The sequence below is a fragment of the Atractosteus spatula genome, chromosome 25 (assembly GCF_055471065.1).
Source record: "Atractosteus spatula isolate fAtrSpa1 chromosome 25, fAtrSpa1.hap1, whole genome shotgun sequence".
Taxonomy (NCBI): Eukaryota; Metazoa; Chordata; class Actinopteri; order Semionotiformes; family Lepisosteidae; genus Atractosteus; species Atractosteus spatula.
Genome location: NC_142730.1, coordinates 3,208,074 through 3,226,063, shown reverse-complemented (window position 1 = coordinate 3,226,063; position 17,990 = coordinate 3,208,074). Strand labels below are relative to the sequence as shown.

General features: G+C 35.6%; 1 protein-coding gene across 1 annotated transcript in view; it reads left to right on the top strand.

Annotated features, from left to right (window-relative positions):
* iglon5 (IgLON family member 5) overlaps positions 1-14,662 on the top strand; it is a 48,492-nt gene extending 33,830 nt beyond the window's left edge. Inside the window, exons 2-7 of the mRNA XM_088905819.1 lie at positions 962-1,194; positions 4,562-4,681; positions 10,673-10,804; positions 12,579-12,699; positions 13,797-13,943; positions 14,545-14,662. Coding sequence (XP_088761945.1) covers positions 962-1,194; positions 4,562-4,681; positions 10,673-10,804; positions 12,579-12,699; positions 13,797-13,943; positions 14,545-14,662 — 871 coding nt within the window. The remainder of the gene's footprint in view (positions 1-961; positions 1,195-4,561; positions 4,682-10,672; positions 10,805-12,578; positions 12,700-13,796; positions 13,944-14,544) is intronic.
* The last annotated feature ends 3,328 nt before the right edge of the window (positions 14,663-17,990 follow it).

The window sequence follows — 17,990 nt, the reverse complement described above, 5'->3', positions numbered from 1 at the left end:
TCATATAGATTTAGACATGATTTATTTTGCTACGTTTTCAGCATTTGGTGAACTAAAGATTCTCCCTCACTGTTCAAATGTCATTCTTGCCTGAATTGGAATCTGTAATTGTAGGGATTTTGGAATATTATTTTTTCCAAATGTCATAGTATTTTTAAGTAGAATTTAAGGATGGAACCTCCTATAGTACAATATCCCAGGTCATCATTACTGGGACATTTATTAAATTAAATAAAGATATAAAGAAAAGTAATGTATATTAAAGTATATAATTTAGCTTTTAGCTAAAAAAAGGTCTAAAAGAAAAAAAAGACAGCCTTTGATTTGAAAACAGAAAAAAAACCTTTGAACACTACAAAAAGAATTATTATTGAAGGGCAGACAGCTGCACATACAGTACTGTAATACACAAGAGGAGATTTTAAAGCAGGAGAGACATCTTATCTTGCTCTTTATTGCAGTTGTATCATTTTGAAAAGGTAACAAAACAATATTTGCTATACAACCTGACTTGTTTTTTTTTTTTACTAGTTAAACAAAAAAAGGGTCTTTGTGCTTCTTGCTCCTGAAACAGAGGTTGAAGCTGTAAACTGGAATGGAGAGGACAGTAGTTGAAACTCATCCCTTCAATCCCATGATACTCATCTCCTCAATGAGATCTAAAAGATGAGGACTTCAATACCCAGTTCATGTCAGGCCACATCCTCCCCTCCTACACAGGGGGAGGGCTTTAAAGTCTCAGGAAATAAAACTTATGTCTGTTCAGATTTGGAGTGTTGCTTACCATGCAGTGTTATTCTTTTTGGAAACTAGTTACTGGTATGTTCGGGCATATGTGAAGTGTAGAATTTGAATTTCTAAATACTATGGAAAGGTCATCCACAAAGAAGGAAGTTACTGTTGTTGAGAGACATTGAGTTTCACCTCGCTAGACCTGGGTGTTTGTTTTCGTCTTCCACAGGTGCAACATCGATGACAAAGTGACCCACAAGGCCTGGCTGAACCGCTCCAACATCCTCTTCACGGGAAACGACAAGTGGTCCCTAGACTCCCGCGTGACGCTCATCAATAACAACAAGAGTGAGTTCTCCATCCAGATTGACCGAGTCACCGTTTATGATGAAGGACCTTACACGTGCAGCTTCCAGGCCCGCGACGAGCCCCGGACGGCTCACGTCTACCTCATCGTACAAGGTCAGTGAACAGGTCGAGGGCCCGTTGGAAAATCTCCCACTTCCTAACTTTTTGTCTTTGCAGGTGCATTTATTTCGTAACGAGAAATGTTAGAACTATTTTTCCATTTCAAATTCTGCATTGCTTCAGTAATGGGGCATGGGTTCAGCATAGTTCACTGGGTCCTGGGTTTAGTTGTGGACAAGACTGTGTGCAGCATTTTAATGCATTTGACTGGGTTTTCGCCGGGTGCACACATACACATTTGTGTATATAAAGACATTGGAGGGTAATCTGTGCCTCTAAATTGGTAGTATGTGCCAGTGAGTGAGTTCTAAGGTATAAGAAGACACCAGGTTGTTATGATCTGTACGAGTTATGTTAATAGATGGAAGGAGAGATCATTATCACTTGATGAACATTAAAATCTAACTATTCTGATTGAAATCTGTTTTGTTTTGTAGAGATCTTGGCTGACCACTTGCTAGAATACCGCATCAGAGATCCAAAATGCATGTTAAACAAATTAGAAAGGGAAAAGAATTTGATTTGGAAACAATTAATGATTTAAACATATTTTATATCTAACAAAGGCGGTTTTACCCTTGTATGAATATAATAAAAGATTTCAAAGAGTGGAGACCAACCGATCCCATCGTACTTGTTTGACCTGCCAATAGTTTAGCGATGTAAGGACCTTTTCATGCCATTTTTTTAAGGATCCTGGGGAATGTGCTGGAACGGCAAGGCTGGGTAACTTTTTCGACTAGCCCAGAACCCTTTATGTAAAGATGAGCCTCCTTTAAGTCAGTGGTGCACAATTCCAGTCCTGGAGGACCACACTGATTTTCATTCCACCTCTGGTCCTAATGCCATACTGGCGCTTATCACTAGCTTAACTGGACCAATTTCACCCTCTTTAAAGGCCAAGAATGCAGGCTGGAGTTTGTGCCTTGAGGACTGGATTTGTGCAGCTATGTTGTAAGTTAATTGATTTCCCGTTTGGTGAATATTGTATTGTTTGTATTCTGCATGTCTCTGACGCTATCCTGAGAGTTAACAGTGCAAAAAGATCGTAACACTAGTAATCTGGGGTTTACTGTAAATTGTCAAATATCATTATGGTGAGTTTGCAATTTTATATTTGCAAGCATATTAACAGAAAATGTTGTTTTTTTGGCTGTGCTACATTACAATGTGAACTGTGAAGCAGACGTTGGACTCCTGTACATCAGGGATGGGCTACGCTTATTACAGTGCCATAGCAATTTTGGTTTTTGAAAACTGTTGTTGTACATAATTGAACTAATTATGTGAAAAACCCACCTCACAGTTTTGTGCGGTGGGTAGGTATGGTAAGGTGTTTCAATCAGTTGGTAGTTGAAGAGTAAATGCCGAAACCTACAGTATTTCACTACAGCTCTTAAATATTGGATGTGCCCATTCCTTCTACTGTATAAATGATTATGATGTGCACTGTGCCTAGTTGTAGCAGGACTGGTTCTTTGATATTATGAGTTCAGAACTGTACTTTAGAGGTGAGTAATTGGCAGGCATGAAAATGCAGACACAGACATTCTTATTGTATAGACATTTCTTGTACAATTCATTCTTGAACTTTATCATTCTAAGGCCAGTGAAGCCAATTCCCAGTACCCTTTTACCATCCATTCTTCTGTAGTTCCATAGCCACTGTACAAATATTATGATTGTTTTTTCTTACTGGTAAATTTGCATTTTGTTTAAAGAGGAGATCACATTACCATTATAATTGCAGCATACTGTATATTTCACCAGATTGCAAAACATTAACAATTTTTCTATATGGGCTGCTTAAATGTTTGGTATCCCACTAGGATGAGTGTTTCCTCTAATTTTGCACTTATGGCCTTCTTAAGCATCTTGCTTATCTGTCAAGAAAACTATAGTAGGAATCCTAGCTTGCCTGCTGCTAGGATTCAAAGTACTTGATGTGCTATATTTTATACCTATTAAAAATCAAAGCAAAAATATTCCTGAGCTGCAGTATCTGGTTTGCGCTCTTTCTATACTTTGTACATTTTGATCTACATTTTACAAACATCTTTTTATATGAAGCACCTGAAACTCTCTAGAGTCTTGGATCTTGCTTTGGTTCCATCTCAGCATTTGTTTATTTATTTAGATTAATTACACGGTGCTCTCAAGCTTTAAAGGGCAAAGTTTAATTGCTTTATAAATTTCTATGCCTTTGAAAGACCTCAAAGCTGAATGTGAGGAAACAACATTGAGAAGCACATCAGCATTGCACCAATAGTGCTTTGCCAATAGGCCAGAAAGCTAATGATGCAACACTAATTGCATTCCTCTGCACACTTTCTGGCTTAGGCATCCAAGATCCTTTTCAGTCTTTGGAGAAGTAGTTAATTATCATAGAGAATAACAATTTTAACATAAAGAACAACAAAGTAGAAAAAAGAGGAGTGTAACAGGATACAGCAGAGATGCATTCAGACTCTCAGTCAACAACATGATGCTTTTATGGCATTTATTGCAGCTTAAAGAGGGGTTGCACACATATCAAAATAGTGAAAAACATCCCCTGCGCTTTAGATATCTTTTAAAAGCTATACCACTGCTACCTGCCATTTTTATGGTATTCATTTTCCAATGAGTTAATTGCAGTTGATTACAAGCAATGATACATTAATCCTTCTTCAACACATCTTTCAGGAAATAGGTGGTGCCAGGCATTTTGTGAGATCTTTAGAAACTTGTTTTTGCAGAAATGGCATGTTCATTTTCTTACAGAAATGTCAAATATATCACCAACAGTGCAAGAACCAAAATGTTGAAAAACATAACGTATTGTCTTCTAAGTGCAGTCTAACCATTTTCAGAAACTCATGTTGTGGGTAATTCATTTTCATCAGGGTCAGATTCATCATTTTATTTTGCATGCAAACATCTTAGCATTTTTCAATTGAATAACTCCTGCTGATCTTATTTTAGTTTGCAACCATCCATCCTTCTGTAATACCTGCTCTTTTCAGAGCATCAATTGCCATTTTTTTTTCACAATTTGTATAATTTGTTTTTAAGATTTCCCCATGAAAATGGAGAACACAGTGGATAAGATCAGCTATAACCAACACAAACATTATAACATACTATACTAGTACTGACCTCAAAACTCTCAAATGACTGTTGCCATTTGTTGACATTTGTCAAAACGGTCTTTAGAATTTATTGTTCAAGTGGTTTCAACCTCAGGCTTGTCAGACCAGCCGTATGATTATGATGAAATAACATATATCTGTCAGTTTTTGAAGATCCTGTATAAGTACATTGAACATGAACATTACTGTGTGTCCAATAATGATTCAGATCTTTTTTTTCTTGTTTTCAGTTCCAGCGAAGATTATCAATATCTCCAAGGACATATCGGTGAACGAGGGAAGCAATGTCAACCTTTTCTGTCTGGCTATTGGTAGACCAGAGCCCACAGTGACATGGAGACACCTTAAATGTAAGTTGCCAATTAAACAAACAGAGGGAGGAAGAATTTAGTGATGCTTGGGGTTGCTAGTTCATTTTTAAGTTCATAGTAATTGCTTCACTTTTGACAGGTCGAGTGTTTTTTTACATCTCTTAAACAGCCTTCAAGGATCTACAGATCTTCTTTCTTTACTTACTGCTACAGATCCTGAACTGTACTGGGATAAAGAGGACTTTTGCATGCAGTCCCCCAACATGCCCTCCTGTCAGAATTGTTAGGTATTTGATAATCTGTGAGTTCCATGCTGCTTTACAGGAGAGTTAGTAGGGACTAGAGGGTGAGAGCTTCTTCTGTTAATGGCACTGCACACTTACAGGAGCCTGGCAGATCTCCGTAATTGCTGTTGCACAAAAAGTCCATTTTGATTTTACAATGCATTTTTTAATTTTCTTTTATGTTTTAAAAAGTTGAATTAGATTTGTAAGTGGCATCAACCAGTTTTCTAGTTCAGGTGTGTTACCTAAAATATACTGTAGGCCAAAAGGAAAAAAAGATTGTCCTGTCTGTGTATGTTCATAATAAATTGATCACCTATTATGTTGTGTAGTGTACAAACTTTTAATAGACAAGTTAAACAGAGACCGATGAATTCCTGAATGCTCAGGTTGTTGGAAAAAATATGCTGTAACTAGGACTAAGTTCAGGAAGAGGTAAACTAATAGATCAATAAAAGACATCAATTAGCACTGATGATTAAAAGCTCAGTTGCAAGGAAAACCAGCAAACACAAGGACCCCAAAGGATAAGGGTTGGGAACTGCTGGCTTATTGAATTATTTCAATCAACAGTGGTGGTGTTCAGGCACTCAAGACCTCATGTCCACTGGGAACCTGCAGTACACCTTGGATTTGAATCAACTACCTTCATTCTAAAAGAGGTCAACCTGGAAACCAAGAAGAATATGTTGCCTGATTTTTGAAAAATTAGAAAGAAATACTTTATATGGAATAAAAATCAACATATCCCATGAAGCTAAAGGCATGCACTGAATGTCAAAAGTGCGGCAGAAAGAAATGTTTCTCCTTCGGCTAAAACCCAAAACACATTTTCCCCAGTATCATTGATGCAAAGGAACATCAACAGATAATACAAAAATTCAGAAAACATAACACATCATACATCATCTCATCTTAGTACTGAGTGACTTTACATTTAACATAACTGAATTATTAGGAGGCCTGAAAGCACAAGAATCTGAAAAATAGGGCCAGAAGGTACAGTATTTATAGTATATCGTTAAAGTATATGAAGAATATTGTATAGAATTCACTGACACAAATCTTCTGGTACATGATAAAATATGTTGTGTAAACTGAGTTGAAAGCTCTGTTAAAAAGTGTTATATTCTTGTTAATTAAGTGACATTTTAGGGATAGGAAGAGGACTGTCAAAATGGAGTGGGATGCCACATGGTTCAATTCTAGACCCACTGCTGTTTCAATCCATATCAATGATCTAGACCAAGACTTAATTAAGTCCACAACATTTATTGATATCTATTTTGTATTCTTGTATTTTCAGACGTTCCCCCATCTACAGTATTACAAATGATTAAAAACATCTGTTGCAAAATGGTCAAACTTTAGATGTAATATTTTACAAGTTGCAAAGTCACATCTTCATTTCATCCAAAGTTAATACAGGAAAATGTGCTCCCTTGACTGCAGAAAAATCCTTTGTCTTTATTCATATTAACACAAACTGCCCGAAAGAAAGTATAGCCATTAATGCTAATTAGAGATAACAAAATTAAACATAGGGATTCTGCCTGAATGCCTAATTACTTTTATCAGATCCTAATCAATATTCTATTTAAAATTGCTTAGTGTGTTATTAAGGTCATTGTTCTTTTTTATGTTAGAGAAAGAAAGAGAAATTAGATTTTGTTCAATATTCAGCCCAAACTTGAATATGTCTTTGTTTTTTATTTTCTGTCTTTGGAATGTGGACTTTTACTGCATAATACTTCACAAAACAATATTTAAAAGTCAGATGAACAGAAAAAGATGTTTGTTCTAATTAGAACAAGAAAAATATTTTGAAACTGGGTCTTTGTTCCATAAACCTCACTGTGTGGTATTTGTCTTGTTGTCATCATTCTTCACTTGACTGATCTTCAATCTTTCAGAGAGAATAACTCTGGGGTCTCCTGCCTCTGCCCAATCTATCACAGTAATAGGCACGAAATGGGATTTATGGCTTGTTGACCCCCCCACGCACACACACTGCCCAAACCATGATAGCACAGGCTAAAGAGATTTGAGCTTTACCATGTCACACTTACTGCAGCCCATTGCAATCCCACATGTGCTACACCAGGAAAACATTGGTGTTCTTTGCATCTTCACAAAAATCAATACTGATTCTGAAGAGAAATCAATGAATAAAAAACTTTGCCTGTTTTGTTTTAAATTAGAGCAGAGGAGAGGGGATTTGGTAGTACACAATTATTTTGTAATATTCAAATCCTTCTTTAGATGTTTGACATCTACTTTCCAAAATTTTCAAAACAATCTATATACTGTAAATACATATTTAGAAACAGTCTAAACCATGGATGAGGAACCAATAGTTGACGATTGTTGATGTGTAGAAACAATGCACTTCAGAAATAAGTAGCATATCAGTGAATACCAAATCACTTTTCTTATTTTTTTAAGAAAACAATGCAGTTAAAAGCATTAATATTAAGAGCTCCAATGTGTTTGCCAAGTAATGTTTGCAGCTTGAGTACTGTAGTCCAGACACCAGCATTTCAAGTTTGGGCTATGTCATTTGGAGATAGTCCAGACTTGGTCTGCACTGAGACTGGGATTTCCCCAGTTATGGTACTTAGCAGAGCCAGGTTAGGATGGTCTTATATTAAAATTATATTAATAAAAAACATCACCCAAAACATACAAAAAATTACAGTACAACACACTAAAAAACAGCATATTATAAATCAATAACATTTTGTTGTAATTAATGAGGTGGTGTGGCGAAAGTGAGGCTTCTGCTTCTTAAAGAAAAACCCTGTGAAGACTTGTATCAAGTACAATGTAACCTATTGTATATGATTGTCATGAGAAGTCATATTTTGAAGTCACTCAAATCACTACTGGCTACTTTTTCTGTTTTTTTACATGTTTATTTGCTTTTACTTTGTAAAGCATCTAGGTATGTTATATTTTTATTATCAAAGTCTAAATAAATACATCTGTTTGATCATTACAATTTAATCATAATTCTCTATACTGTATTAAGTTAAAAAATTAGAAATTCTGTTAGTGTTGTACAGTATTATGACATACAGTATCGGAGTTGTTTGTAATCATTCTGTTTAATTAAATTTTGTGTCTAGTACAGTTTGCATACTATGCAGTATAATTACTAATGGGTTCATAAACTTTTCATTTTTATTAGTAAAATAAGATTTGACTGACAACCATATTCAGCAGCTTTCTTTAAGGATTCACTCCGCCACCTGGCTATTTTACAGAGTAGTGTAGTCCTGCATCAGATTATATGAAAAAATTAAAACGCCAAGAAATGATGCTGTTCATTTTGCCACGACATTTGTTGCATTATACTGCCTGACATCTCACACATTTTAAGTGGCTGCATTCTGCATACTGAAATTAGTTTACTTTAGAGATTTTAATTGGGGAGTAAAATCAGGATTATTGCTAGAAAAATAATATTAATTTAATGCAAAGAAGCACAAATCTGCCTCGATTTTTTTAATGTCAAGAATTATTTTATTCTACAAAAATGATCTTTTGGATTTAGGATTTGTACCAATCCTTGTGACAAATAATAATAACCTGAAACATAGAAAAAACTGAATATGGATAAGGAGGGCTCAGGCAATTTTTTAATTAAATCAAATTTCTCTGCATTTTCATGACATTTTTTCTGCATCTTCTGGACAGTCTAAAAAAGAAGCTTGTCAAATTTGGATCATTTTTAGCCTTGCTGGGTAAAGAAGAAAATCTTGTCCATTTCAGAGTAAACCTTTTTGGACAGAAACAAAAACCTTTTTGGTGTTGAGCTGCGAATGATGGATAATCAGAGAAAATGACAAAGAATATCCATCACGTCGAGGTGAAGAGTTCATTTTTTCTGTGTGCTTGGAGATTGTTTTTCCCTGTATATATATTTGAAGGCTTTAAATATGAATGTTTGTTGTTTCTTTTTCCATGGATTACAGACAGTATTATTTTGGTACTTTTGATTTAAGTACACCAAACAGAGGACAGAGGTTAGAGTCATTTCAGTAGACTCCTGAATGAATTTGATCATCCTTTTGAACCACCTCAGACATCCCAGTGCACAGATGATCACGAATGAAGATTTGATCTACAATTTTACATCTTTTATGTAGACTTTGACCCTCTTATTTTCATTTTCCCTGTCTCCAGTGTGATCCTAATTCTGCTGTGCTGTGGCTTGAATGGTAGATCTATTCTTGCTCACTGTTGTAACTGACAAGGTAATGGACATCCTCCAGGCATTGAAGACAAAACAGTATGCTTATTAAGAAAGCACGGTCAAATTTAACCTCAGAAATTAAATCGTCTCCTAAAGAGTGTGTAGTACAGTGGGCTATAAAATCTTTCAATGAAGAGAGCGGTGTATTACATAGTTCAAGCAGGCTGATTGATTAGTGATTAGTTGCAGGGAAACAGAGGTATCAGAGACATCTAGTCCCCCATTTTCTGGGCTTAGAAGCTATAGCTTTTTACCTTGTTTTGGTAATTTATTGTCTCTGGATTTGAGAACAGAATAGAGGGTCTTCTGGTTCTATGGCAATTGCATCTATATTATTATTTACAGGAAGTGACACTATAGGAATGGAACTTAAATGCCATCGGTTGTTCCTGTTGTGAAGAGCCTTCATCAAAGTCTCTTGTTCCCCTTTCCCTTTCAATTTGACAAAGAATTGGGCATTGAGAGGTAGAGCGTCTGAACTATGCCACCAATTACTGTACATCAAAATCAGTGGAACACTAGCAATCTGTCATCCCTATAAAAAGACAGCATATTCACAATACCTCAATTGTGATTTATCCTATTCCTTTGAGTCTTTGGTAATTAAAATCTTGTTTTAAAGAAGGAAAAACTACAAGTGTACTATGAAGCTTGAATATATTGATTGATCATCTTTACCTTCAGACTACACTCTAATTTTAAATTAATCAAAATAAAAAAAAAACAATTTGCTAAGCTACCAATTCACTTAATATGAAAATGCAGACCTGAACAGGAACATCATTAGTCTTATTTTTGATTGGGGTATTCAAAATCCTGATTAAAAAAAAATGATGACATTAAATTCAACACACAGCAGAACCAGAGGACACAAATAGTAATTAAACAAGAATATATGTGGAATTAATATTAAGCTATGCTCTTGTAATGATTTTATAAAAAAAAACCTCAAAAACTGTGTTGTAGAAGTGGATTTCCTTAGATCCTCTGAGACACTGTTTGATGAGGTTTGCAAATCCCTAAGCTTTTAGTAGCTATGCAAGCAGAAAACGCATTTTGACTGTTGAAACACCAGCAAAGGGGTCATGCTTTCAAGCTTATATAATAAAACATTTAGAAATGTTAGAAAATGTGTCATGTTTGCATTCCTGGTAATTATATGTGAAACTAATCACTATATAAAATTTTATATGTTTGCATTTATACAGATAAATGTTACATTTACATTATGGTATTTAAGGTTTTAACTCCCAAGTTTGTTTTCTAATTACAAGAATAGCACATTTGCATTTTCAATGAGGTAAAGAGCTGTTTACAATGGGTTTCATATTATTGTTGCCTGCTTGGGAAACTGAACAATAGATTGAATGTTGATTTGACTTGTTGTTCTTTAGCATTTCTGTCAATTGCAGGTACCGTACCAGCTGTTTCACAGACCTCAGATTCATCTGAAATATAGAAATTGAACCCTCTTCTCTGTGCTTCTAGATGGTCTTCTGAGTGAAGGGGAGTTTTTAGACATCACTGAGATCAAGAGACAACAAGCTGAAGAATATGAGTGCATCACAAACAATGGCGTCTCTGCTCCTGACACACGCAAAGTCCGCATCACCGTCAACTGTGAGTGTCAACTGAATCTATGATTCTTTACCTTGGCTTCTTCACTAACCATGTCAAGGAAAGAAAGCTAGTTAAAAATGTCATATACTAACCAGAAACCCGAGCGACTGTCTAGACTTTGACTGTACTCCTCATGAATGAGATTAGATGTACAGCATGTAATTGTTAAAAAAAGGTCAAAAGATCCAGATAGCACGTATAACACAAGTATATAGATTTCTCATAAAAGTTTTTTTTGTGGGCTGAAAAAAACATCATTCGTGATTTAAGGGACTTTTTGACAATATACTGTATTCTGTAGGTCAAAAATAAAGTGTGAAGAGATTACATAATGTTATATTATACAGTACAACGTTACATCCTGAAAATATTCTAATGATTCTATCATTTCAATCATACAGTAAAATGGAATAGTGGTGAAACACTCAATATTATGATTTTCATGCAATAGGTAGAGTGACTGGAGGAAGTGAGTCATGCCATCGTAGCTGGGATATGGCTGCTTCCTGTCAACTAGTTTGGTAAACCATTTGTTTAGTTATTGGAGGAATGTGCCTGGATTATTACACCAGAAGTCTCCACTCACACAAAAGAAAAAATGAGACAAACAGATCTGACAAAGAAACTTTGGTGTGATGACAGCAGTGATCTAGGCTTGGAGTGCTGTTATTTAGCATTCTGAACTACCTTCTCTAAGTAATCAATTTTGGGCTCCGTTTCTGAGTGAACACTCAATACTTTGAAGCAGAGTCTTGGATGCATTGATCCAAGGTCTGGTTCTTTCCCTTAAATTGATTTTTGACAGATGTCTGGAAAAAATCACTGTAAAAAGCAATGTTTAAATGAGATACATATTTTCTTTGACAGATCTGACCCTATTACAATTCACATCTACCCTCCTCTATAGAAAGCCAGAGTTTGGTGCCTTATTCACTATGCCAATTTTTCCCAACTTGCAACTTGAATATAAAACCCACAAATTTAGCTTTTGCTTTTCAATTTGCTAACCTAAAAAGATAGGTCAGCAACGTGCCAGTAATATTAGGACATCCTTTTTGGAAATGAGACAGACAACAGGACTAATGATTGCTATAAACAGAGAACAGAGGATGGGTAATGTGCCACCCATCCATTTTCAGTAGCCTCTAAGGGTCAAAGTGAAGTACTGTCTAATACACAGTGAAGAGGTCCAATTCATAGCAGACACACACACACATTCACTCACACAAATACGATGACAAACCAGAGAAGCCAATTAAGCTGGACACCATGTGTTTGGAACATTACAAGAAAACCAAAAGAAAACCCAAGGAGCCACATGAACATGGAAACCCCAGTCATGATGTAAGCCAGGCTACAACTGAATTCATAACCCCAAAAATGTGAAGGAGCAGCACTGTCATATGGCTATTTTATCCACTATATAATGTGTCCTCCCACAGTATCAAGATGAATTGTGATCAATCAAAATATTAATTCAAATTTATTGAATATAGAGCATAAAGAAAAGGTAAGTACTGTAGATAAGTAGTTCAGGTATGCGGTGTTTAACCAAGATAGACCAAGAGGTATATGCTGTAAGGGGTCATTTTAACAATTCCATGCAATTTATACACATTACATGCCTGTCCTGCGCTGTCCTATTATGATTTTCATACATTTTGTGTGATTGTGTGTTGCTTCAACAAATTATTACAGAATTTTATTATCCAGAAACAACTGATTTCCCCGATTATGTCCCTGTGCAAGATATCTTTGCCTCTGTCTCCCTTAGACCCCCCAGTCATCACAGATGTGAAGAACATGCCTGCTCAGCTGGGGAAGGCAGCTATTCTGCGGTGCGAGGCCATGTCTGTGCCTACTGCTAGCTTTGAGTGGTACAAGGATGAGAAAAGGTAAGACATACAATGATACACACTTGACGTATATAGATTTCCTGGCAATTTAGGAATTGTCCTGAGCTAGATAGATACCTACTGTATATACTGTATATTGAAATGGAAAGCCAGCATTGCTAAATGTGTATATTGAAGCAGTGCTCACTCTTGGTAATTTTGTGGATAGTTATAGCTTTTAGGGTAGCATGGAAGAGCCGAAGGTTCAGAAACATGAGAGCTGTAAAAGGAGTACTTTTCTGACTACAGTATTTGTCATTGGGTCAGAGTACAGTAGTTGTACCTTTTTTCCCATTCTGACTAAATGTACAAAAAAGAGTGTAAAACACTAAGCTTAACGTGTTTTTGAACAAAATATTAAATTGTAAATTTAATATTTAAAATTTACAACGAGGAATCTTAGAGTTTTAAGAGCCCTGTTTTAATGGCACAAAGTTAAAAACAAAGTTGTTTCTCCATGGATGCCTATGCCTTCAAGCCGCGGACGTGGGGCTAGACGGGCCTCTGGGCGTCCGTTTTCCAATGCAAAGCCCCGAGCTTCAGAGGCACGAGGTTTAAATAATAAACGGTGAAATCAGGGACAGGTGTAAGTGATAATGAAACCAAAACACAAAAGGGTCAGAGTGCCCTCTAGAGGAGGGTTGACGATTGTGACAATTTGCTTACAAATTTATTTAGAAATTTGAGGCACTGCTTTCTAACCTTGGATGTATTTAGTTATGTGCTGAATTGTAAAACTAAGCAAAAGTCCGAGCGACAAACTTTATGCTTTTAATGCTGTATTTAGTGGTAACATTGGCATCACATTCATAGCATGAGTTGATAAATTGCTTTTCTTTAATGCTTATTTGCATGAATGCATATTGAACTTTGAAGTCCAGACCTCACCTGTTCCAGTCTGAACTATGCCTTTAATGTACAATTTCTTTGTTACTTGCATTATTGTTATGGGTTTCATTAATAACATGTCAGTCTTTTGTCTTCAGATGGAGTAAAGAGGGTGCAGTTTATTTTCTTCAAATGCCTTCATCTTACGAGATGCAGAAAAACACCTCTTAATGATTATCTGCTAATAAGAGATTGTGTGACTTTTTCAGGCTTGTGGAGCATGACAGCAACGTGAAAATTCAGAATGAGAAGACACGCTCACTGCTCATGTTCACCAATGTGACAGCAAAGCACTTTGGGAATTACACCTGCTTTGCCTCCAACAGACTGGGCTCCTCTAACTCCAGCATGCTCTTGTACAGTGAGTGACACAGTACAATATGGCTTTTGCAAATCACAGTCACATAATGTACTGTATAAGGGAACAACTGAAGTATAATCGACTTTTTTTTTTAAGGTTTTTTTTTCTTTAAAAAGGAACATTTGACACCAATATTTGACTCTATCAAAGGTACAATTTAAATAATACAATTTGTGGTTTAAGAAAACAGAATCTACAATAGACTTTTATGTACAGTAAGTGTAAAGATGATATCCCTTTCATGCATAAGATATTTCCTTTTTATTTACTTTGTATCTTATTTTTTGTGGGCCCCGCTTCACAAGCACTTTCTTTCACCAAGAATAGTTTTCTGCATTCTGCAGACAAAACTTCCTAATTGAAGATTGTAATAATTTTAAATGAGTTCAAAATGTGTTTAATTAGGACAATGTGCCCCACCCAGTGTATTTAAGTGCTCTAATAATGTATCTCTTTTTGATGTCAGAATTTTCAGAAAGAAAACCTGTGAAATTTTGTTTTTTGCCAAGTATGACTGACACAGAGGCTAGTGTAATAAAGTGGATTGTGTTGATTGTGTTGTTTATTTAAAGTAATATTTTCTTCATCTCTCCCAGGACCTGGAGCAGCAAAAAACGGGGCTGCAGCATCAGATTTTGGGGTCTTCATGACAATTTGGTTCCTTTGGCCAGCACTCCTCGTTCTCCTATTGAAGATCTAAGTGTGACAAGTTGAATCTGAAGATATGAAACTACGAACCCATCACTGTGAACGAAAAATTATGCATTAATTCCAAGAGCCATTTCTTCATCGTCATTTTCTTCTCAAAAAAAGAGGCTCTTTCTCTCTTCCCTCTAATAACAACAACAACCATGATAACAGAAGTAAAATCTTTCCTCGTTTTCACTGACATTTAATCGACCCAGTAAAGTTTATATCAGGCCAGCTCTGCTATTCACAGTGTGGTTGTGCATCTTGGGTACCTATTAAACTATAGCCACACTAGACAACCTGATTGCTTCTCACAGCCTGAGAAGTGTTTTGAATTGATCTATAGGTCTGTATTATCTAGAGATTAGATAGTGATTTAATTAATTTTCTGTTGGAACAAATTTGACCAGTCATAAATATTGTAAACTGATGTGAGAGGCCCAGTCCACAATGCTTTTCCAAATGGATTACAATAACTTAACATTGTTATAAATTTGTGTAATAGAAAGGAATCTTTGAAGACCTGATATGTAATTTTGATTTCATTGAGAATACTAAAGGATTTAGCATCAGATTCCTAACTTACTACCAAAAATAGGAAACAAGTTCCGGAACACAATTTAAAAATCTAAAAGGGACTAAATCTAAAAATTAAAAGGGAATAAATCTAAAATAAGATGAAGTGAATTTTGTGGTTGAAATATTATAAAATCTGTAATTTCATGAATTAAAGCTTTTATGCTGCCACATCTGATAAGATGTAATTTAATGGAAATAAGGAAAGGTCAGAAAAGGCAATTCATTTAGCCTCTTTTCAAGTCAATTCATATAGTTAGAATAAGTAATTTATCATTTTTAAGGAATGCAAACAAAAATGTTAGGTCATTCCACTGTAGCAACAAGTGCAAGTATGATTTCACAACTGTTAGAAACAGTGTTTTATTACAGCAGATTTCTAGCAATGAGAGAAGGAGTTGAGCTGCAGTATTTGTGACATACTGTACAGTACCTAGCACCAGGCTTGAACATAGTGAACACAGCGCATAGTGCTGTGGTTGAAAGCAGAGCTTGAGACAAAGCTGTAAAAAAATAATCCAAGTACAGTACACCAATATGGAAGCTCTAGGACTATTTTCGGCTCCTGTCAGATGTCCTTTAGGCACCTAGCGTATTTAATATTATTAAAATTTAGAAATGAAGCTAAAACAAATAGTAAAGTGGACCAATTAAATATTTAAGAAAGAGGTGATCAAACAGTACTGAGATCTACCTCTTTCAAGACTTCAGATCTGATGAATAGTTAATATGAGTTGAGCCGGTTAAGTCTTTTATAAAAAGTCATTTATAAAAAGTCATTTATAAAAAGGTTCCTTTAAATGCTTTGGCTTAGTTTTTTTTTTTACTTTGCTCCCTCCAAATTAACCCCAAATATTTTTTCCAAGTCTTGTTTACTTGAAAAACAAATACATAAATGTTCTCTGTTTGCGCCTGTTGTAATTTTATCTTGAAATATTTGTGACTTCATAATCTGTGACGTTTTCAGAAAGCTACAGTAGGACTACTCCTACTGATTCCAGCAAACACGCATAGTCAGTTTCCAATCTGACGGAGTCCTATTTCCATGTCAAAATTTGCTTTGCAAGATAAATTCTGTTACTTTTTGTGTCACTCAAGGTACACATTAATACTGGAGTTATTTACAAGAATACTATGGCATGTACAGTATTATAGTTTGTCTTATATTTCATTATAACTTTAAAATACAGTATGTGAGAGATGCAGGTTTTAATGCTTTCCCAAATGATTTTGAAAATGAATAGGCTGGGTGGTATGGAAGAAAATCCTATTTATGCCACTGATTGAGGGTTACCAAGTGACTCTACCAATAAAGGTGCTTTCCAAAGCACAGTGCTTGCCCGGATTATTGTGTGTGTAATACTAGCCTATCATTGCGATTCTGCAAGTGGCAAGGAATGATAAGCACAGCACAGGCCAGTAGGGATAGGAGCAGATGGCCAGGAGTCTCATGGCTCTAAGTGAAACAGTGACTGCTGTAACTTCCTGGGCACCTGTGGGCTTGTAATGAACTCAAAGAGCATGCACTGGACCTCCTAAGATGCTTATTCTCCTGGAAGGCACCTTGCAGAATGTACAGTAGCACCTCAAAAGACCAGTGGTTCAGAGTGAGAGGAGCATTTCTGTACAGCTTCTGTCCTCACTGTTCTAGTGTAGCACAGGAGCTGTGCGCCGTGACAAAAGGCAATGGTTGATATATAAAAACAAATGCAAAAGAGTATTTTAAAAAAGCATCTAAAATGGCTCATTATTATGTCATCCATTGAATTCTTTAAAATCAAGCTGGGACATTCCTGCTGAAATACCTAATATTTGAATGCAGATTTACTAAGCTACTGTCAGATGTCCAGATTAATGATGGACTGTTCTTTGTAACTGTTCTTGTGTTCTCATAGATCTACCCATTTAAATGATTTATAGTAAAAAGTTCACCTTATACTCTACTTGATAAAGTAGATGTAGTGGACTATGCTTGACAATGCAGTTTACAATATAAATTATTTTGCTATGAATGTCTCAAACTGAGCTACTTTATTAAGAAGCTAAATTGAGTTCTGATTTTTTTTAACATAATGTATTAAAACACCAAAGGAACACCTTTTATTTCCCTGAGGGGATTTTAATCACAATTTTCAGATGAAACATCCTGCTCTTAAACTAGGCACCTGGCAAGACTGACATTTTTACTACATCCGCAGAAGGTCAGCAAAGAAATGGGTTCTTGCTTTGGCCCTGTCCACACAATCAGTGTGTGTAATCACTGAATTGAAGTAGATTTCAGAATTGGACTTAGAATTCAAATCAAACGAAAGTTAAAAACATTGCTTTCCTATTTCTAAAGATACAAGTTGTTTCTGATTAATTGCAAGATAACAGATAACTGTACAAAATGTCTAAGAAAACTACAGTAATTTCATTTTCTCAATGCGTGAGGGATTTTTTCCTGTTTAGCAATAGAGTGAATTCCAGCTGTTTTTTGTTTCATGAAGTGTATAGCATTATCTTTTCCTGCTCTTTCTGTTCCCTTCCTAATGCTGTTTTATTGAGATCATAGTTAAACTATGATTAAAGTCAAATGTAAATTATGAGAGGCAAAAACCAACTGCATAAAATTATTAATTTAACACTTCAAGATGACACGCTTAAAAGTGGAGAAATGATATTTGATTCCTAGGCAAAGCACGAGAAAAGCACGAGCTTGTTTATGGAAAATGTTTCAGTATGATTAAGTTTTGTCATTTATATGGTCTCTTAATTTTTTTAAAGTGATTACATT